This window comes from Phyllobates terribilis, unplaced genomic scaffold (genome assembly GCF_046119375.1).
Source record: "Phyllobates terribilis strain yellow unplaced genomic scaffold, ASM4611937v1 Scaffold_3__8_contigs__length_932513732, whole genome shotgun sequence".
NCBI classification, from domain to species: Eukaryota; Metazoa; Chordata; class Amphibia; order Anura; family Dendrobatidae; genus Phyllobates; species Phyllobates terribilis.
In genome coordinates this window covers 420075607-420099072 of record NW_027362763.1, presented here as the reverse complement: position 1 = coordinate 420099072, position 23466 = coordinate 420075607, and the positions used below count along the sequence as shown (strand labels likewise).

At 45.3% G+C, this 23466-nt stretch overlaps 1 protein-coding gene across 3 annotated transcripts in view; it reads right to left on the bottom strand.

Annotated features, from left to right (window-relative positions):
• Nucleotides 1–23466, bottom strand: part of CYB5R4 (cytochrome b5 reductase 4) — a 544645-nt gene that overhangs the window by 375295 nt on the left and 145884 nt on the right. For all 3 annotated transcript variants that reach the window (XM_073675649.1, XM_073675652.1, XM_073675651.1), the window contains exon 5: nt 7138–7189. In XM_073675649.1, coding sequence (XP_073531750.1) covers nt 7138–7189 — 52 coding nt within the window. The remainder of the gene's footprint in view (nt 1–7137; nt 7190–23466) is intronic.

Genomic DNA, 23466 nt, shown 5'->3' with positions numbered 1-23466 from the left:
GGAGGATCCTCTTAGAAGGGGGGGGTACTGTTAGAACCTTGCTCTTAGGTTTTTTCTATTGCTGGTCACATGACCTTGTTGGCCTATTTAGTCCTGCTCCGCCCTTCTGGCTTTGCTGGACTTCATTGTATTACTACTCTTTAGCTAGCCTGTGCTCTGTATCTAACTCTGTTAGTTTGCTTGGTCTTCGGACCTCTGTGTTCTATATATTTTGTTTGTTCGTCTGTCTGCTACTATTTCTGTTAGGAGGTGTCCATTTTGCTCCCAGTCCCTAGTACTTGTAGGGATTCCTTCCCCTCATCTATAGGTCTCCGTACAGACTAGCTGAGGACTTTAGCAGGTCTGATCGCTGGATCAGGCTCCCTGTTACATCGTAGGGATCAAGCTGAGTTCTATCGTAGGGACAGATCTCCTCTCTTTCCTTAGCTCTGGTAGCAGAACATAACAGTAGGTCCACTGTGTTTTATCAAGACCAAAGTCAGCGCAGCCATCTACCAGGAAATTTTAGAGCACTTCATGCTTCCCTCTGCCGACAAGCTTTTTGGAGATGGAAATTTCATTCTCCAGCACGACTTGGCACCTGTCCACCCTGCTAAAAGTACCAGTACCTGGTTTAAAAACAACAGTATCACTGTGCTTCATTGGTCAGCAAACTCGCCTGACCTTAACCCCATAGAGAATCTATGGGGTATTGTCAAGAGGAAGATGAGAGACACCAGACCCAACAATGCAGACGAGCAGAAGGCAGCTATCAAAGCAACCTGGGCTTCCATAACACCTCAGCAGTGCCACAGGCTGATCGCCTCCATGCCACGCTTAACTGATGCAGTAATTGATGCAAAAGGAGCCCTGACCAAGCATTGAGTGAATTTACTGAACATACATTTCAGTAGGCCTACATTTCGGATTTTAAAAACATTTTTCAAGCTGTTATACAGTATTCTAATTTACTGATAAAACTTTTGTGTTTTCATTGGCTGTAAGCAATAATCATCAACATTAATAGAAATAAACACTTGAAAAATAGATCTATATATGACTATATAATATAGGAGTTTCACTTTTTGTATTAAAGAACTGAAATAAATTAACTTTTGATGATATTCTAATTTTGTGAGAAGCACCTGTATATTTACCCTCTGCTACCATCTTTCCCATACTCCTTGAAAAAGCTACCCGGCGAAGCGATGTATTTAGTATAGTAATTTATGTATTATATATTATCCACTTGGAGATATTTGTTATATTTATTCATATATTATATATATTTTTTGCTGCTATACGGATGTTGTGATATTTAATTAATGTACATACCCAGGGTAAACCATTATAAATTTTATGTATCAACAACCCCATATCTTTTTCTGAGAAATTGTATGTCCCGAGTAATCTCATCTCCTTTCCCTTTTTCTATAAGTTTCATCTTTGGATATTAATAAAAATGTAATTTAATTTTCATTATGTCTAGTGTTTAGTCATTATTTCTTTGAGTAGGATAAAATATGAGTAAATGAAAAAAAATAGATTTTTTTCCTTTATAATTTGACATTTTTATTTAAATTTTAAGCAATTTCTGCAGAGTATGGCAATATGTATAAATACGACTGTTTGGACGCACAGCATAGTTCAAAAGGGAAGGAGCACAAATTTTGCTGGAATGGTTCCCTGCATCCATGTTACATTTGGAGAGCCCCTGAATTATTAGTATAGAGAAAACCACATAGAAGTGAGCCCATTTTGTAAATGATATACCTCAATGCATTTATCAAGGGGTATAGTGACTATTTTGACCCCAAAAGGGTCTTCAATAAATAAATGTACAGCAGATGGCAAAAATATATATATATTTTTCAATTAGGGTTTTTTTTATTTCAATACTGACGGTGTGGCATAAGTGATATAATTTTATTCTGTTGGTGAATACAATTAATGAGATTCCAAAATAATTTTATTCTGTTGGTGAATACAATTAATGAGATTCCAAATTTATATAGCTTTAGGTTTTACTATGTGTACACAATAAAAATGCTTGGAAAAAATATGTATTTTTGTGTCGCCAACTCTGAAAGACGTAACCTTTTTATTTTTCTGTTGACAGTATGAGAGCTAATTTTTTGACGGATGATTATTAGGCTTTAACCCCTTCCCGATATAGCGATTTTCCATTTATTATTTACAGTGTTCATTTTACAGTAAGAATGACCTGGAAATATGATTCTCCAGCTCAGTACGACTATGGCAATACATAACACATACCGTAGTTTTTTTAACCAAGTGATGAAAAAAAAAATGTATATATATAATAAAATAAATAAATAATATTTTTTCGCTTTTATTACCATTTATTACATTTTTGAGTAATAGGGCTGTGTGAAGGCTGTTTTTTGCTCCCTGAGATGATTTTTTTATTGATATAATTTAGGGTAGCTACAATGCTTTGATCACCTCTTATTGCATTTTCTGTCCCTGTTGCGGCTGCCAAAAAACCCACAATTCTGGTGATTTGATCTTTTTTCTCATTATGCCATCTGCTGATGGGGTAAGTTCATTTCATATTATGGACATGGAGATCTCTCATGTATATATAGTTTTTTTTTTATTTCATAATTTGAAAATATTTTTTAACTTTTTACTGTATTTTGTGATACACTTAGGAATTTGAACATGCTATTCTCTGATCACTCGTGCTATATACAGCGATGCACAGAATTGTACGGAATAATTCAGCAATATATAGTATTGTGTAATGCAGCAATAAACAGCAAAAATCACTGTCTCTTATGAACGACACCCACGGGCTGGATTTCACAGAACCATCACGACAGGCACGAGGAGTCTACAAAAGACCCTTGGCTGTCATTGCAGCCCATCGGCCGCCCACGGTCACGTGACATGACCTATAAGTGCCGCTGCAATAGATTGAAAGGGTGCGTATGGTCTGGGTTCGGGTTTTTATTATATCTTTGTTCACACCTGTCACTTCCCACTACCTCCAGTACCAACCACTTGGGTGGTTCCTGTCGGTCTCTGCCAGTGTCTTAATGCATTTGCATGGTGCAGGTAGGGTCAAGACAACATCTTAGAGCAGAGGTAACACAGTTCCTGACTGTTTAACCCCCACCCACCCAGTTGCCACTATACCTATGTAGGGGGTCAGCCTTTACTGGACATTGAATGACACTGTGGCTTTAAGAGACCTTGGTCACCTCTGATTAATTGTCTTAGATTAAGTCGACTCTCCCCTCTGTTGTTTTCGTGTGTGCTGTGGAAGTAAGAACCACCAGGAAGTGAGAGACCTCCTGCGTGTGTCTGAGGTAACTGACATGACGTTTGCTGGTGTCCTGCTAAGGAGAGAGAGAGAGAGGAACGGATATTCTCTGGGGAAAGATAAAGTTCGGACTATTGCAAGATTTGTTGTCAGGACTGTGTCCAAAAGTAAAGAGCTGAATCGCTTCTCTAGAACAGCTTCCCTGAAGATTGGTGACCTGAGGTAACAGATAACACAGTGTGTCAGCCATCTCTCATCACTGAAAGTGAAACCAGACTTGCCTGACCTGCAGGGGAAAGAGATCCGATATACAGGAGAAAGAACTCAAGTGCTACTCATCCGGCTCAGCTATATCAGAACCAAGCAGCAGCTGTCTATCCGTTCCTTATCTGCACAATTCTGAATGAAACACTGGTGTTGAACTGTGTTAGGGTATAGCGCAGTTTTCTTTAGTTAGGATGCTGTAGCAGAGTGTCCCGATTAGTGGAACGCCAGATAGAGAATTAGCCTAGAGTAGTTTGTGAAACTTGATTTGTACTGTGTGTATTGAACTTTCATTGCCATAGCTGGAGCATAGCTTTGTGACACGCTTCAGCCATTTCTTCTTATATTCATGATATTAATATTATCATTGTAAACATTGTTATTTTTAACCTCCGGCATATAATCCCTTTTTACACAATAAAGCCAGCACTTTGTTTCTGCCTCCTCGTCTGCTGTGCCATACTTGAATCCTGCCTTGCGGTGTTCTTTGGACACCGCTACACCTACACAAACCATGCAATGCCGATGCTTGCCATGGCAACTAAAACGCTAAATAGGTCTCTGGGTCGGGATGCAGGTCTCTTTTCATAACCCATTTATTCATGGGCAATTTTCTTAAAATGCCAGAAACACCTTTCATGCTGCAGCCAATTTTTTTTTTTTTTTCATCCCCTTCTTCCAAGAGCCATAACTTTTATACGTCTCTATAGACATAGCCGTATGAGGGCTTGTTTTTTGCGGAACAAATTGGCTTTTTGAATGACACCATTCATTTTATCATGTGATGCACTGGAAAGCAGGAAAAAAATTCCAAGTGCGATGAAATTGCAATTATTATTATTTATTTATATAGCGCCATTGATTCCATGGTGCTGTACATAAGAAGGGGTTACATACCAAATAAAGATATCACTTACAGTAAACAAAGTAACAATGATAGACTGATACAGAGGGAAGAGGACCCTGCCCTTGCGGGCTTACATTCTACAGGAATGGGGAAGGAGACAGTAGGTTGGGGGAATTGCAGTAGCTCCGATGTTGTTGAGGTGGTAGCAAGCAAGGTCTTGGCAGGCTGTAAGCTTGTTTGAAGAGATGGGTTTTCAGGTTCCGTCTGAAGGATCCAAATGTGATGGATAATCGGACGTGTTGAGGCACAGTATTTCCATAGGATGGGGGATATTCGGGAGAAATCTTGGAGGCGATTGGGTGGGGAACGAATAAGTGTGGAGAAGAGAAGGAGGTCTTGGGAGGACCAGAGATTATGTAAGAGAATGTATCAGGAGATTAGTTCAGAGATGTACGGAGGAGAAAGGTTATGGATGGCTTGGTAGATCAGTGTTAGTAGTTTGAACTAGATATGCTGGGCAATTGGGGGCCAAGGAATTTGCAAAGGAGGGTAGCAGAGGAGAAGCGAGGCGAGAGATAAACCAGTTGCGCAGCAGAGTTAAGGATGGACTGGAGGGGTGCGAGAGTCTTAGCAGGTAGGCCACATAGGAGGCTGTTGCAGTAGTCGAGGCGGGAGATAAGGGCATGCACAAGCAGTTTAGTAGATTGAGGGGTTAGGAAAGGACGGATCCTGGAAATATTTTTGAGCTGGAGGCGACAGGAGGTGGTGAGAGCTTGGATGTTTTAAGGAAAGGGCAGAGTCCAGGGTTACTCCGAGGAAGCGGATTGCTGGTACAGGGGAAAGTGTGATGTCATTTATTGTGATAGAAAGATCAGGTGGGGAAGATATGCGAGATGGGGAAAGATGAGTTCAGTTTTGTCCACATTGAGCTTGAGGAAGAGGGAGGAGAAGAAGGAGGATATGGCTGCTAGACATGCTGGGATTCTGGACAGCAGAGAGGCGATATCTGGGCCAGAGAGGTAGATCTGGGTGTCATCAGCGTACAGATGGTACTGGAAGCCATGGGATTTTATGAGCTGTCCCAGGCCAAGGGTATAGATTGAGAAGAGTAGTGGTCCTAGGACAGAGCCTTGAGGGACTCCAACAGAGAGGGGGCGGGGTGAGGAAGTAGTGTGGGAGTGGAAGATGCTAAATGTGCGGTTAAAAAAGGTATTAGGAGATCCAAGATAGGGCAAGTTTTTTGATGCCAAAGGAAGAGAGGATCTGTAGTAGGAGGCAGTGGTCAACTGTGTCGAAAGCAGAGGACAGGTCAAGAAGAAGGAGTACAGAGAATTGTCTGCTAGCTTTGGCTGTAAGTAAGTCATTGTTGATTTTGGTAAGGGCAGTTTCAGTGGAATGGTGGGGGCGGAAGCCAGATTGTCGGTTGTCGAAGAGAGAGTTAGATGAGAAGTGAGAGGAAGGTTCAGCGTGAGCGTGTTGCTCAAGGAATTTGGAGGCAAAAGGGAGCAGCGATACGGGGCGGTAGCTGGACAAGGCGGTTGGGTCGAGGGATGGCTTTTTGAGGATGGGTGTGATTGTGGCATGTTTGAAGGCAGCGGAGATGGTACCAGAAGTTAGTGATAGGTTGTAGAGATGGGCTAGGGATGGGATGAGTGTGGGGGTGAGGCTGGGGAGGAGGTGGGATGGGATGGGGTTCGAGTGCACAAGTGGTGAGGTGTGATTTGGAGAGGAGACCAGTAAGGTCTCTTTCCATGATGTTGAGAAGGGAGGTTATGGGGGGAAGGGCAATGGTCTGGAAAACAAAGGGGTTGTGGTGGTTGGACAGTAAAGACTTGCCTTGTTTGGTCAGTCTTGTTTTTGAAGTGTGTGGCAAACTCCTCAGCAGAGATGAGAAATCCCACAATTGTTTTTTTTATATATACATTGTTCACTATACAGTAAAATTGACTAGGCGATATAATTCTCCAAGTCAGCACTATTAAGTAGATATCAAACATATATAGTTGTATTTATGTGGCAAGAAAAAAAATCTGTACCTTGTAAAAATTTTTACTTGTGTCGCCATTTTCCGAGGCCCGTAATGTTTTACATTTTCGGGATATGGAGATGTGTGCTTCTTTTTTGCACCTGAAGCTCACATTTTTACTGATACCATTCTGGGGTAGATATGGTGTTTTTATCACCTCGTACTGCATTTTGTTGCAATGCTTTGGTGGCAAAAAAAATATGTAATTCTGTTGGTTTGATTTTTTCTCTCACTATGCCGTTTACCGATTCATAGGATTAATTTATTTTAGTTTTTGACAGATTGGCCTTTACGAACGCAGTGATACCAAATATGTGTATTTTTATACATCAGCACTGCTATATGTAGCAAAAATCACGGCCTTATATGAACACTAGCTAAAACACTCGCTTTCACAGGAGAACAGTTATGACATGCACGGAGATCTTCAGCAGGCTCCTGGCTATCATGGCAACCCATCAGCGCCCCACGATCATGCTGATGGATGGGCATGTGGAATTACCTGGCCTCCCATGCTGGAGAACATTATATGCTGCTGTCAGAGATTGACAGCGACATTTATTAGGTTAACAGCTCCGCTCCACCCGTAGCTGTTAGAGGCAGATGATGGCTGAATAATTCTGTATCATATTTTGGAAAGGGGTTAGATATAATCATACAACTTAAAATTGTAACAAGCAGAAAGTTATGATCAAACAATAAGAAAGTATTGCAGAGGAGTAATGTACTAACCTGGGCTTAAATGCTTTACTGACCACTGGTGAAACACTGCTAATAGGTGTACCTACATAAAAAAAATTAACATAAGTCAAAAGACATTCGGTTTCAAAAACAGAAAGAAGATAAACTTTCTTTACAGAAATACAAAAAAAAGCTTAAAGGAAACCTGTCAACAGGATTTAGCCCTATAAACTGTAGGCATGGCTTTAATGGCGCTGTAATGCTGATTAATATGATACATGATGTGAAAGGATCCGCTCAGTAGTTGTTTAATACTCACCTTATGAAATTTTCAGAAAATGACGTCTTATGTGTTTTGGGGCGGGACGTGGAAGCAGGGTCATATTCTCCCTCTCCCCCCCCAACCTCCTCTGTTTCGTGTGCAGGTCACTGATTATTCAGTGACCTGTGTCCTTTTTAAAATTCAGCGCCGCTGTCGCTATCATTGCGTGGGCGGTGCATGCGCAGTGGGAGCCTGCGTTCTATGTGTAAGACTTCAATAAAATGGGGCAAGATGCGGCGCATGCACAGATTGAGATCTCAGTTCAGAGACAAAATCTCCCACTGGGCACGCGCCGCCCAAACAATGATGGAGACAGCGGCAATGAATTTTAAAAAAAAGGCAGGTCACTGAACAATCAGTCATCTCCACAAGAAACAGATGAGGATGGTAGGGGGACCGAGAACGAGAAGAAAACCCTTCCCTTTAGATGGACATTTTTGGGTTGAAGATGGATTCAAAATCAACTCCAAAAACCACTGGTAGTTTTTAAAAGACACTTTCTTCAAGTAGTGGTATAGGAAAAAGTCTGAATATTTCAAGAAAACCATGATTTTTATCAAGAACAATGCTCCATCGCAAGCATTAACCCCTTTACCCCCAAAGGTGGTTTGCACGTTAATGACCAGGCCAATTTTTACAATTCTTATCACTGTCACTTTATGAGGTAATAACTCTGGAACGCTTCAACGAATCCCACTGATTCTGAGATTTTTCGCAACATATTGTACTTCATGATAATGGTAAAATGTCTTCGATATGACTTGCGTTTATTTGTGAAAAAATTAGAAATTTGGCAAAAATTTCACAATTTTCAAAATTTGAATTTTCATGCCCTTAACCCCTTCAGGACCCAGCCTATTTTGACCCTAAAGACCTTGGCATTTTTGTAAATTCTGACCAGTGTCCCTTTACGAAGTAAAAACTCTGGAACACTTCAACGGATCCTAGCGATTCTGAGATTGTTTTTTCGTGACATATTGGGCTTCATGTTAGTATTAAATTTAGGTCGATAATATTTGCGTTTATTTGTGAAAAAATCAAAAATATGGAAAAAATTAGAAAATTTTGAATTTTTTTTCTACTAAACCAGAGAGTGATGTGACATAAAATAGTTAATAAATAACATTTCCCACATGTCTACTTTACATCAGCACAATTTTGGAAAAAAAAAAAAAAGTTGGTAGGAAGTTTGAAGGGTTCAAAGTTCATCAGCAATTTATCTTTTTTCCAGCAAAATTTACAAAACCATTTTTTTAGTGACCACATCACATTTGAAGTCCCTTTGAGGGGTCTTTATGACAGAAAACACCCAAAAGTGACACCATTCCAAAAACTGCACCCCTCAAGCTACTCAAAACTACATTCAAGAAGATTATTAACCCTTCAGGTGCATCACAGGAACTAAAGCCACATGGAAGAAAAAAATGAACATTTTTATTTTTCTAACAAAAATTTTCTTTTAGCCTAAATTTTTTAATTTTCACATGGGTAACAGGATAAAATGCATCCTAAAATTTGTTGGTCAATTTCTCCTTAGTACACTGATACCTCATATGTGGTCATAAACCACTGTTTGGGCACACGGCAGGGCTCAGAAGGGAAGGAGCGCCATTTTACTTTTTGAATGGAAAATTAGCTCCAAAAGTCAAATTGCGCTCCTTCTCTTCTGAGCCCTGCCATGTGCCCAAACAGTGGTTTATGACCACATATGAGGAATCAGTGTACTCAGGAGAAATTGACCAATACATTTTAGGATGCATTTTAACCTGTTACCCATGTGAAAATTAAAAAATTTAGGCTAAAAGAAAATTTTTGTGAAAAAAAAAGTACTTTTTTGTTTTCACAGATCATTTTGTGAAGCACCTGGGGGTTCCAAGTGCTCACTATGCATCTAGATAGGTGCCTTGGGGGGTCTAGTTTCCAAAATGGGGTCACTTGTGGGGGAGCTCCACTGTTTAGGCACATTAGGGGCTCTCCAAACGCAACATGGTGTCCGCTAACAATTTGAGCCGATTTTCCATTCAATTTGTTAGCGGACACCATGTCGCGTTTGGAGAGCCGCTGTGTGGCCAAACATTGGAGCTCACCTACAAGTGACCCCATTTTGGAAACTAGACCCCCCAAGGCACCTATCTAGATGCATAGTGAGCACTTGGAACCCCCAGGTCCTTCACAAATTAATCCGTAAAAATAAAAAAGTGTTTTTTTTTCCACTTTTTCATTTTTATGAATCAATTTGTGAAGCACCTGGGGGTTTCAAGTGCTCACTATGCATCTAGATAGGTGCCTTGGGGGGTCTAGTTTCCAAAATGGGGTCACTTGTTGGGGAGCTCCAATGTTTGGGCACACAGGGACTCTCCAAACGCAACATGGTTCCAATTTGTTAGTGGACACCATTGTGTAGTGTATGTCAGGTTGGTGTGCGGTGTGGTATATTGTAGTGTATACACCACACACACACACACACTACAACACACACACCAACCTGACATAGCCTCCTAAGCTGAGTACGCCCTAGACTGGGATGAGTGGGACGGGCGGGACATTTTGTGTGCTGTGTGCGTGTGTAAAAAAAAAAAAAAAAAAATCGAAACTTTATTATAGTGTGAGTGTACGTGTGTGTGTGTGTGTGTGTGTGCTTGGTGTAACCTTCAGCAGTCACGTGTGGGGGCTGTCAGGCGTAGGGGGCTGTCAGGCGTAGGGGGCCGTCAGGCGTAGGGGGGGGCTGAAGAGATGGAGGAGCCAGCAGCTGCAGCAAGGGGGGTGATCACTGGGGCAGGAGCCGGCAGCAGCAAGGGGGGTGATCACTGGGGCAGGAGCCGGCAGCAGCAAGGGGGGTGATCACTGGGGAAGGAGCCGGCAGCAGCAAGGGGGGTAGGAGGCCGGCAGCATCAGGGGGGTGATTACTGGGGCAGAAAGGGGAGCAGGAGCCAGCAGCAGGGGGGTGATCACTGGGTTTGCGGGGGGGGGATGATCACTGGGATGGGGGGGTGCACACTGGGGATGGGGAGTGAACACTGGAGACAGGTGGGGGTGAACATTGGGGACAGGGGGGGGTGAACACTGGGGACAGGGGGGGGGTGAACACTGGGGACAGGGGGGGGTGAACACTGGGGACAGGGGGGGGTGAACACTGGGGACAGGGGGGGGTGAACACTGGGGACAGGGGTGATTATTGGGAGGTGGGGGGTGATATCACTGGGACTGGGGGATGGTGGGTTTGATCACAGGAGCAGGGCATTTACACTGAGCCTGCTGCTGCTGTAATCACAGTCCACCGGCTGTCAGAAGGAGAGCAGCAGTCGGTGGATGAAGACGTGGGAGAGGGAGCGGAGGTCGGGGTGCAGGTATGAAAGTGGAGGGGGGGTCGGGGGTGGAGGGGGGGGCAGGGTGGAGTGGAGGGGGGGTCGGGGGGGAGCGGGGGCAATACTACCTGATGCAGATCAGCGGCGGCAGCAGGCGATCAGTGGCGGCAGAAGCGATCCACGGGGGGGCAGCTGCAGAGGGTCCATGGGGGGGCAGCAGCAGAGGGTCCACAGGGGGCAGCAGCAGAGGGTCCACAACGGCCGGCACCCGATCCATGGACGGGCAGTTGCGGCCATCATTAAAAACTCCCTCCACATCTGATTGGGGCTAGTATCCATGTGACGCTAGCCCCCCAATCAGATCTGGGGGGAGGGGGGGGGACAGAGGTGACACTCCCCCCAGCCAATGGCTGATGCTGTAAGCATCAGGCCATGCCCAGATTTAAATATTACACCAATTTTCATTGGTGAAATATTTAATTCATACCGATTGGCAGTTTCATTAAAAGTGAAAATGAAACAGCCAATCGGAGGGGTCCCAGGCACGGGGGGGTTAATCCACCCCCCGGGGGGTCGACTTCAGGATGTCCACTTGCAGTAGCAACTGTGACACCTGAGCGACCCCGCTCGCAGGCGCTGCAGGGGCTCTTTCCCTCCATGTCACAGATGCCGTGACATGGGTCGGGAACGAACTGTTTTCCATGTCACAAACGGAGTGACACGGGTCGGGAAGGGGTTAAATCAGAGATATTTATTAACTGTTTTGTGTGACATAACATTTCCCACATGTCCACTTTACATCAGCACAATTTTGGAACCAAAATTTTTTTTTGTTAGGGAGCTATAAGGGTTAAAAGTTGACCAGCGATTTCTCATTTTTCCCAAAAAATATACAGAACCATTTTTTTTAGGGACCACATCACATTTGAAGTGACTTTGAGGCATCTATATGACAGAAAATACCCAAAAGTGACACCACTCTAAAAACTGCACCCCTCAAGGAACTCAAAACTAGTGTTGAGCCACCCCCGTAGTGTTCGAGTTCGGTTCGGTTCGTCGAACACCCGTGTGTTCGCCGAACTGTTCGTCGAACTGTTCGTCGAACACCTTCGAACACCGTTAAAACCAATGGCAGGCAAACAAAAACACATAGAAACACATAGAAAACACCTTCAAAGGTGTCCAAAAGCTGACAAACTGCTCAGAAGACATAACTAACACATGGAAAAGTGACAAGTACATATAGTCATGCGAAAAGAAAAGAGGTGGAGGAGTAAAAGGAGGGGGAGACACAGATATAGGCATGTCATGCCCTTCTAAAATCCAAAAAGTGAGAAGCCGAGACGGCCAGTCCGCTCCTGCCCGTGCCACCTCCGTGTCGCCGGGTTTGTGCCAGAGCCGCGGTGAACCCTGATGGCCAGCCCCCCTCTCCCAATACTGGTGCCTGTCCGCTGGTGGGTCGAGCAAGCCCCCCTGTGGTGGAGGGAGCTCTAAGCTTTTTAATTTAAATTGTCTAATTTGAATGAATACACTTTAAATCCATTTACAAGGATCTATTGGAGGGCAAGTCTCATGCCAGCAGCCGCGTAATTCCAGCTCCAGTAGCGTCCACTAAAGCTGCTGCAGTTAAAAAGCTTTTATAAGGATCGAGCTCGGCTGTCCACCGCAAGGCATCCTACTGCCAGTCCCAGCCCCTATGCCTTGGGGTGCCTCCTGATGCTCTTCACTGAGTATCCCATGGTCCCGAAGCATTTCCTTTGAAAAAATTAAGTGTCTAAACTACAGGTGGTGTAGCTTGCTTAACAGCCAGGATAATCCGCTGACTAGCAGACACTGCTACTAGGCACAAAGTATTTCCTGGGCTAGATGCAGTTAAAAATTTGTAATTAGATACTCTCGTTGGATGCTGAGAAAGCATTCCATAGAGTCTCCTGGCACGCCATATATGATTCTCTTAAAAAGCTTGGGGTAGGGGTCTAGGGGACCCTTTTATAGCCAAAATCACGGCCCTGTATCACAATACGTCACCTAGGCTGAAGATAAATGGAATTGTAGCACCCTGAGGGCTCGGTTGCTACAGAGGTATTGCACCTCACCCAGAGGTGTGCTATCTCACTCTCAGGTAAGGATGGAGTGTGGATCAGGACCCGACACCTGCATGCATTACACCACATTGCCGTGGGGCAGGGCGACCAATATGCCTTTGAGATGGGCACGGCAGTCCCTGTCCCTGGCTGGAGTGGGGGGAGGGAACACTGAGGAAGGGGAACCCTGTAGTGCAGGAGCAGGGAGGAAGCAGTTCCTGGGTGCATTGAGAAGGGAGTATAAAAGGTGGGCACCATCTTAGTTCAGTGCAGAGAAGTCTGAGCAGAAGTGGCAGGGAGCAGGGGCTCTGCATGAGCTCTGCTCGGGAGGCGGGCCTAGTAACAGAGGCCCAGGCCTGGAAGAGGGAGAAGGAAGGAAGAGGAGCGGAGAAGGCTCCAGGAACGAGGAATGAAGGGATCCCAGGGGTGCGGACGGGCGAGTCGCCACCGCACGCCCGAATCCACCTGCGTGGAGGGGTCAGGCCAAAGGGGGAGACCGGTCCCCGAAACTAGTGGAGGCAGGAAACGACCCTCAGCTAGAAACCGGAGGCTGTGACATTTTATGTGGCGCAGCCCCTCGCTACACCCGCTAGGAAGGCACCACATAGGGTCAGGGAAACTGGCGCCAAGTTTACCAAGAGGAGGCCCGAGGCAGCCGGACAGAAGGGTTGGTAAGAAAGGCCAGACAAAGGACACACAAAGGGGGTCCTGTGAAGCGCTCCAAAGTTATCTGGGAGTTGTCTGAGCCCCTCACCTGGTGAGCACAGTACGACGTGGGCAGCCGTTACCTGCAGACGTGGTCTGGATAATAAGAACTGTGAGTAAAGGCCCTGGACTGCATCACTGACTCCGTGTCGTTACTGCTGCTGCCCTGCACCATCACCCCCATCCTCCGCATACACTGCCCTGAGGCTATACTCCTCCCGTGGGGAGTTATGCTACGCTCTGCTGCACCCACAACACCAGCCTCAGCGGTCTGCCCTGCAGCGGCGGTTCACTCTGACCGCAATCCACGGGTGGCGTAGTCGGACATTTAAACATCAAAACCACATAAATAGTTCCGCCACTGGTTTGACCACCCTGAGCCACGGAACCGGGTCGCCGCCACGAAGACTACAACCACCAGCATCCACCAAAAAGGGTCCGGCTCCGGGTGTCCCAAGGCCCAGGGGGTGCATCAGAACATTTTCATCACCTTTCACAATCACCAATGGGACAAGGCAGGGATGTCCTCTGTCCCCTCTCTTATACATCCTAGTGACGGAGCACCTGCTCTCATCAATTCGCCATAATCCCAATATTAGGTGGATTGAGGTGGGAGGCACCGAGTACAAGTGCTCTCTATTTGCTGATGATGTCCTAGTATATATCAATCAATCACATATATCCATCCATGCTGTTATGGCTGAAATAGATCACTTTGTTACATGGTCAAATTTTAAAATCAATGCAGCAAAGTCTGAGGCCCTTGATGTCTCCCTCCCCAAATCCATATAGGATTCCATCCAGTCCAACTTTCCCTTTGCCTGGCCCTCACAGGGTATCAAATACTTAGGAATTCCTATTCATAGAGACCTCTCCCATCTATGTTATCTTAATTTTGGGCCCTTTATTGAACAACTCCATACAGACCACGGTTGGCAAGTTAGAACTGTAAGATTCACTACGTGAACCACTGGTGTTTTGTGGAAAAGCACATGTACACTGCGTTCCAAATTATTATGCAAAAAGTGTTTAGGAGTGATAAGGGAAGAATTTGTTTGTTTGTCAGTTAAACTCATTGATGGTGATGTGTGTCAGGGCTCTTTATATCACTGTAAGCAATTGCAGACACCTGTGCTAATTAGTTTGGCAGGTGTGTCCAATGAAAGGCAAGACTACTTAAGAAGGTTGTCTCACATTATTAAGCAGCCTACATTTTCTGCCAAAATGGGAAAGAAAAAGGATGTGTCGGCTGCTGAGAAGCAACAAATTGTGGAGTGTTTAGGTCAAGGCATGACTACAATCAAGGATGTTACCGATAGGATACCAAAGCTCATCAGTTCCAAGGATGTCCACCCATTTCTTCTGATACATGTTGGCACCAATGACACGGCAAAGAAGGACCTAATGACAATCTGCAAGGACTTTGAAGCATTGGGGAAGAAAGTAAAAGAACTGGATGCGCAGGTAGTTTTTTCTTCTATCCTTCCAGTAGACGGGCATGGCGTCAGGAGATGGAACAGGATCCTTGATGTGAACAACTGGCTGAGACGATGGTGCAGACAACAAGGATTTGGATTCCTGGACCACGGTGTGAATTACCTCTATGACGGACTCCTTGCCAGAGACGGACTACACCTCAACAAACCCGGGAAACACACATTCGCCAGGAGACTCGCAACACTCATCAGGAGGGCGTTAAACTAGAAGAAGAGGGGATGGGAAGAAAAATGCCGGACACGAACATGCAACCAGAGAACATACTAATGAAAGATATGAAGTGCGACAAAGAAGGTCCAAGACAAGATACTTGGAAGGGAGGTAAGAAAATTTCTAATACAATCCACAGGGAGAAGATTGGAACAAAACAAAATCGTGTAAACTGCATTCTAGCAAATGCCAGGAGCCTGACAAACAAGATGGATGAACTGGAAGCAGAAATATCTACAGGTAACTATGACATAGTGGGAATAACCGAGACATGGTTAGATGAAAGCTATGACTGGGCAGTTAACTTACATGGTTACAGTCTGTTTAGAAGGGATCGAAGAAGTCGGAAAGGGGGTGGAGTCTGTCTATATGTAAAGACGTGTCTAAAGCCTACAATACGGGAGGATGTATGGGAGGGAAATGAGGAGGTCGAGTCCTTATGGGTGGAGATACATGGGGCAAAAAACAATAATAAAATTATCATAGGAGTCTGTTATAAACCACCAAATATAGCAGAAGCCACGGAAAGTCTATTAATGAGACAAATAGACGAAGTAGCAAAAAATAACGAGGTGATTATTATGGGGGACTTCAACTACCCCGACATAGACTGGGAAACTGAAAGCTGTAGATCTCAGAAAGGAAACAGGTTTCTGTCAATTATCAAAGACAATTATTTGTCACAACTTGTGCAGGAACCAACTAGAGGGACGGCCCTTTTAGACTTAATATTAACTAACAGGCCAGACAGAATAACTGAGGTGCAGGTCGGGGGGCAACTGGGAAATAGTGACCACAACATTATACAATTCCACATGTGCTTCAGTAGGGTGCCCAGCAAGGGAGTCACAAAAACACTGAACTTCAGGAGGGCAAAGTTTGATCAGCTAAGAGATGCCCTTCACCTTATAGACTGGGATAGTATCTTTAGTAATAGGAGCACGGATAGAAAATGGGAAATTTTCAAAACAGTCCTACATAGTCACTGTAGAAGGTACATACCTTATGGGAATAAAAGGGCTAGGAATAGGAGGAAGCCAATGTGGCTAAATAAGGAAGTCAAGAGGGCAATGAAAAACAAAAAAAGGGCTTTTGGTAAACTTAAACATGAAGGCAGCGAGGAAGCGCTAATATCTTATAGGGAAAAAATCAAAATCTGTAAGAAACAAATAAGAATAGCAAAAGAGGAGACAGAGAGACTAATTGCCAAGGAAAGTAAAAAGAATCCCAAACTGTTCTTTAACTATATAAACAGTAAAAGGATTAAAACAGATGGAGCTGGCCCATTGAAAAATAACCTGGGTAAAATCATAGAGGGCGATGAGGGTAAAGCAAACCTACTCAATAGCTTCTTCTCCACTGTTTTCACAAAAGAAAACAATTTATCGGAGGAAATGCAGAGTGATAAAGTAAACCCTCCGCTAAATATCACCCACCTAACCCAGGAGGAAGTTCAGAAACGCCTAAATAATATCAAAATAGACAAGTCACCAGGCCCAGATGGCATACACCCCCGGGTACTAAAAGAATTAAGTAATGTGATAGACAGACCGCTGTATCTTATATTCAAGCACTCTTTATGGACAGGGACTGTCCCACTAGACTGGCGCCAAGCAAATGTGGTACCAATATTCAAAAAGGGGTCTAAAAGTGACCCTGGGAACTATAGACCAGTCAGCTTAACGTCTGTTGTGGGTAAATTGTTTGAAGGATTTCTTAGAGATGCTATTGTAGAATATCTTAATGATAATAACTGTCTAACTCCATATCAACATGGATTCATGAGGGATCGCTCCTGCCAAACAAACCTGATCGCCTTCTACGAGGAGGTGAGCTCACAGCTGGACCGGGGAGAGTCAGTGGATGTTGTATACATTGACTTCTCCAAAGCGTTTGATACCGTGCCACACAAAAGGTTGGTTTATAAAATGAGAATGCTTGGTCTGGGGGATAATGTGTGCAAGTGGGTAAATAGCTGGCTGAGTGATAGAAAGCAGAGGGTGGTTATCAATGGAGTAAGCTCAGGGTGTGTCAGGGTTACTAGCGGGGTGCCTCAAGGGTCTGTCTTGGGCCCTATATTATTTAATATATTTATTAATGATCTAGTGGAAGGGTTGCATAGTAAAATAGCAATATTTGCAGATGATACTAAACTTTGTAAAGTAGTTAATACAGATGAGGATAGGGCACAGCTACAGGAGGATTTAGATAAATTGGGGAGTTGGGCCAAAAAATGGCAAATGGGGTTCAATGACGATAAATGTAAGGTCATGCACATGGGAAAGAAAAACAGCAGTCACCCATACATATTAAATGGGAAACCGTTGGGGAAATCTGACATGGAGAAGGACCTGGGCGTCTTGGTTAATAGCAAATTAAATTGGAGTGCCCAGTGTCAGGCAGCTGCAGCGAAGGCAAATAGAGTCATGGCATGCATCAGAAGAGGAATAGGGGCATATGATGAGAACATTGTTCTTCCTCTGTATAAAGCGCTGGTAAGGCCGCACTTAGAATATTGTGCACAGTTCTGGGCTCCGGTGCTCAGGAAAGACATATTGGAGCTAGAGGGGGTACAAAGGAGGGAGACTAAGGTAATAAAGGGAATGGAGGGCCTAGAATACCCAGAGAGGTTGTCAAAATTAGGCCTATTTACGTTGGAAATGAGAAGGCTTAGGGGAGACCTCATAAACATGTATAAATACATCAGGGGGCAGTACAGAGATCTCTCCCATGACCTGTTTATACCAAGGATGGTGACAAAGACGAGGGGGCACACTATGCGTCTGGAGGAAAGGAGGTTCCTGCACCAGCATAGAAGGGGATTTTTTACGGTCAGAGCCGTGAGACTCTGGAACTCTCTGGGAGAGGAAGTGGTGATGTCCAACTCACTTAATGAGTTCAAGAGAGGCCTGGACGCCTTTCTTGAGAACAATAAAATTACATCTTATGCTTAGTTAATTAATCCAGGGATTTAATCTGACTGCCAGATTGGTGTCGGGAAGTGAATTTTTCCTCAATGATGTAAATTGGCCTATACCGCATGGTTTTTGTTGCCTTCCCCTGGATCAACGCTGCGGAATAGCTGCAGTGCACAAGAAATAGGCTGAACTGGATGGACGCTTGTCTTTTTTCGGCCTTATAAACTAAACTAAACTATGTATTACTATGTACTATGTATTACAATCAACATTGTGCGATGATCAGGATGAAGTGCCTTGGCAATCAAGAAGTATGTAGCTGATTCACAGTACACACGTGTGCGTGCTGATAAGGGCAAATTGAGGACTCTTTCCTACAGGCAATTACATCAGGTTGAAAGAGCAGCGGCAAAAAAGCCTCGTCATAGCAGCAGACAAGTTTTTGAAGCTGCTTGTGCCTCCAACGTCCCCCGAAGAACAACATGCAGGGTCCTTCAGAGGTTTGCAGCTGTGCATACGCCATCCTGTCGACCTCCTCTATCCACTTCACACAAGCAGAAACGGCTCCAGTGGGCCAAACATTACATGAAGACTGATTTCAAAACTGTTTTGTTCACGGATGAGTGCCGTGCAGCGCTCGATGGTCCAGATGGATGGAGTGGAGGATGGCTGGTTGATGGACACCCCACGCAAACACGGCTACAGCGCCAACAAGGAGGAGGTGGAGTAATGTTTTGGGCTGGAATCATGGGGAGAGAGATTGTCGGCCCCTTTAGGATCCCTGAAGGCGCTAAAGATGAACTCCATAATGTATGTGGATTTTCTCAAACAGCACTTCCTGCCATGGTTCAAGAAGAAGAACCGTGTATTTCACAGCAAGATCATTTTTCTGCATGATAATGCACCATCTCATGCTGCACATAAAACATCTGCATCTCTGGCTGATATGGGCATAAAAGGGGACAAACTTATGGTGTGACCCCCATGCTCCCCTGACCTGTACCCCATTCAGAACCTTTGGAGCATCATTAAAAGGAGTGTCTATGATGGCGGGAGGCAGTTCACATCTAAGCAACAGCTCTGGGAGGGTATTCTGTCCTCATGCAAAACAATTGAAGCAGAAACCATCCAAAACCTGACAAATTCAATGGACGAGAGAGTTCAGAAGCTCCTTTCGAACAAGGGGTCCTATGTGAAAATGTAACATCACCTAGAATAAAGTTTTGAGTTGAAAACTGTTTGATTTCAGTTTCTAACAACCTGCTAATGCTTATAATTTCAAAAATGACCATTTTTTTGGTCTTTATTAAAATGAAAAGGTTGATCGAAAAGTTTGGGGGATCTAAGAGTGTGGCAACCCAGTAGTCATGATTACTTCGAATTCTGACAATATGAGGGTCATGCTGCAGGTAGTGCAGCAAGAAGGCACTTATGTGTCTTGCGCATCTCGGAGCCCCAAAATTATTTTCCGGGCTAGATGCAGCTAAAAATTATTATTAATTTTAAATCTGGTGAAGCTTTAGTATAGATGGCCTAATAGGATCAGTGCTGCACACTGCTACAAAGCCCAAATTATTTTCCAGCCAAGATACAGATAAACATGATTAGTAATTTGAAAGCTTCACACAGAAGCTTCAGACAGAACGCTGGCTGCAGGGCATGACAAGATCTCCAAGGCGTAAGTGGCTAGCTCCGGCCATTTATCCAGATTGGAAGCCCAAAAAGAGCAAGGGTCCAGTGACACAGTCATGGCTTCAATGTTTACTTGGAGATACTCCTGTACCATCGTCTCTAGGCGTTGACTATGTGTCAGACTTCTTGTCTCCTGTGGCCTTGCAAAGGATGGGCTAAAAAAGTGGTGAAATGATTCCGCAAAATTGATGTTACCAGCAGATACTGTGGTTCTGTTACGGTTTGAGTGCTGAACACTTGACGGTCCCACGGTTGGCAAGTTGGAACTGTGAGATTCACTACGTGCACCACTGGTATTTTGTGGAAAAGCACATATAAGATTCTGCAACAGTCTCTGCTGATACTCCTGCATGCGTGCATCCCTTTCTATGGCAGGAATAATTTCTGCAAATTTACTTTTGTACCGGGGATCTAACAGTGTGGCAACCCAGTAGTCAGGATTATTTCTAATTCTCACAATTCGAGGGTCATGTTGCAGGTAGTGCAGCAAGAAGGCACTCATGTGTGTTGCGCATCCAGGAGCACCAAGTCCCTGTTGTGTTGGTGGCGAGGTAACAATCATGCTTCCTTCCTCTGTCCTCTCCCCCCAACCTCGCACAACAGAAATGTGATCAAGGTCTCCCTCATCTGATGAGTCTTCCATCAGTTCGTCCTCCACTTCTTCCTGGGCTCCTGCACCTTCCTCACTAGTTTGGCTGCTACCATGCGCCCTGGTAAAACCATCTCCCCCACCCTCACATGCCTGCCGCCTTGGTGCTGCCGACCGTCTGGACCTTGCAGATGTTAGCCCTTCCGCATACAACTCCTCCTCCTCTACTTCCTCCACCTCCTCTTGTGCCACCACCTGACTCCGAATTCTGTTTAACATGTGCTCCAGCATGTAAATCATCGGAATAGTCATGCTGATAATGGCATCGTCAGCACTAAACATCTTCGTCGCCATTTCAAAACTGTGCAGAAGGGTGCATAGGTCCCTGATCTGAGACCACTCCTCCAGCGTGATTTGCCCCACCTCTGGATCTCGTTGGCCCAGGCTATACGTCAGAACGTATTGCACCAGGGCTTGTCGGTGCTGCCACAGTCGCTGCAACATGTGCAGAGTTGAATTCCACCGGGTAGGCACATCGCATTTTAGCCGGTGAAGTGGCAGGCCCAACGACTTCTGTAGAGATGTAAGTCGCTGAGCTGCGGGATGCGAACGGCGGAAGTGAGCACACAGCGACCGTGCCCTCTGCAGAAGGCCATCTAGTCTGGGATAGTGGGCTAAAAATTGCTGGACAACCAGGTTCAACACGTGAGCCATACAAGGCACGTGTGTGACATTGCCCCGGCGAAGGGCCGCACCCAGGTTTGCAGCATTGTCGCACACGGCCTTCCCTGGTTTCAGGTCCAGTGGAGACAACCATTCATGAAATTGGTTCTCCAGAGCTGACCACAACTCCTCAGCTGTGTGACTCACATTTCCCAGACATTTCAATGTAAAAACTGCCTGATGACGTTCAGCCCTACTGCCAGCATAGTAAGGAGGTGTGCAGGATCCCTTCTGCGCAGTTAGAAAGCTTGTGGCATGACCAGACAGGCTTTGGGTGCAGGTGGAAGACCGAGAGGAGGTTGAGGAGGCAGAAGCAGTGGAGGAACTTTGACATAAAGAGGATTGACGCACAACTCGTGGGGACGGCAAGACTTGGACAGCAGCCCCTTGTCCTGTTGTCACCATAGTTACCCAGTGCCCAGTCAGCGACATGTAACGCCCCTGTCCATGCCTACTCGTTCAAGTGTCTGTGGTGAAATGCACCCTGTCACACACAGAGTTTCTCAAAGAAGCGGTGATGTTGTGTGCGACATGCTGGTGGAGCGCAGGCACACCTTTCTTTGAGAAGTAGTGCCGACTGGGCATCTGGTACTGGGGCACTGCGACGGACATAAGGTCTCGAAAATCCTCTGTGTCCACCAGGCGGAAAGGCAGCATTTCTGTAGCCAAGAGCTTGCAGATGGTGAAATTCAACCTCTTAGCTTTCTCATGGCTAGGAGGAAATGGTCTTTTACTTGTCCACATCTGAGGGACAGAGGGCTGGCTATTGTGCTTAGACGGGGTTGATAAGGGTGTCCCCGGCAAACTGCCAGTCTGTGAGGAAGATGCAGGCGGACATGTTAGGTTGCCTTGATCCAAAGGTGGTGCTATCGATGTCGGACAGCGCTCAACACCAGCTGGTGTTACCACCTCCAAAGAAAATGATGACCTGCCAATCACGCTGGCTGTTGCGGGTAAAGAGGTGGCAGGTCTGCGCCCCAAAACAGGTGTGACTGCTGTCCCCCCAGTCACAGAGGATGAAGAGGCCGCGGATGCACAAGATATGGCAGACGGTGGTTGGCCCGGCCGGCTAGGCCGCATTGTAGCACACTGAGCTTCCCACTGCAACTTATGCTTCATGTCCATGTGCCGGTTCATGCATGAAGTACTCAAACTATGTATTTTTTGGCCTCTACTTAGCTTTTGCTGACAAATGTTACAGATAACACGAGTTGGGTCATCTTTATCGATCTGAAAAAATGCCCAGGCTATGCAAGGCTTAGCACCCATGCGACCTGAAGAGCCACCACGACTTGTGGTGAGAGGCAGAGTTGTGTTTGAGGATGCAGTTGTTGACGTGCTTCCAGTACTACGTCTCTGTCCAGGAAGGCGCAACCTGACCTCGTCGTCACTAGCATCTTCCTCCACCTCCTCTGCTGACCTCATCTCTTGGCTGACTGTGGGTTGACAGTAAGTGGGATCTCCAACCTCATCATCATCACCCTGTGCGTTATCACACCCGTCGTCCTCAGAGCCAACCTGTTCCTGCCCTGACAAAAAACTAAAGTTGTCGCTCCAATCAGGTATTTGAGTCTTATCATCGTCTTCCTCATTGTCTCCACCAACAGGAGTTACAGTTTGGGAATGAGGGTCTACATTATGGTCAGAACCTTCTGCGTCTGGTCCTGGATCCGACTCAAAGATTCTGGGCATCAGTGCAGATCATTTCCTCGTCTGGATTCACAGAAGCGCTGGAGTCGACCTCTGATTCCCAGGCTATAGTATGAGTAAACAGCTCTGCAGACTCAACCATCTGTTCTACCTCATACTCAGACGGGCAGCTGGAGATTTGGGAGCTGTGAGGAAGCAAGTGCGATTGGGGTGACACCTTTGAGGACTGGAGTATTTGTGATGTTGAAGTTGATGTGGAGGAGAGCCCACTTAAAGGAGCACTTGATATCCGTTGAAGCACCTGCTGTTTTTGTGCCTCATCTGGAATTTGTAGCGATTGGCGTGGCCGTAAGAAAGGGATCTTATCACATTGTCCGCTAAAAGAAGTAGACATTTTAGTTTGGCTGGAAGATGGTCTTTCTTCTGCAGATGTTACTGTTGCTTTAACACCTACCCCACGGACACAACCTTTTTTCCCCTTCCCAACACACCTATTCCCCTTTCCACCAGCAGCAGGCCTTTTTCCACTCATTTTGGTGGTTAACTAATTCACAACTCTGGAGTTGTTTGCACAAAAAAACAATGGATGGGAACCGAGCAGAGCTGAGTGGCCAAACTGTGGTATTAGGCCAAAACTATTGGCTGGGTTAGATGCAGAAAAAAATTATATTCAGTTTGCAACCTG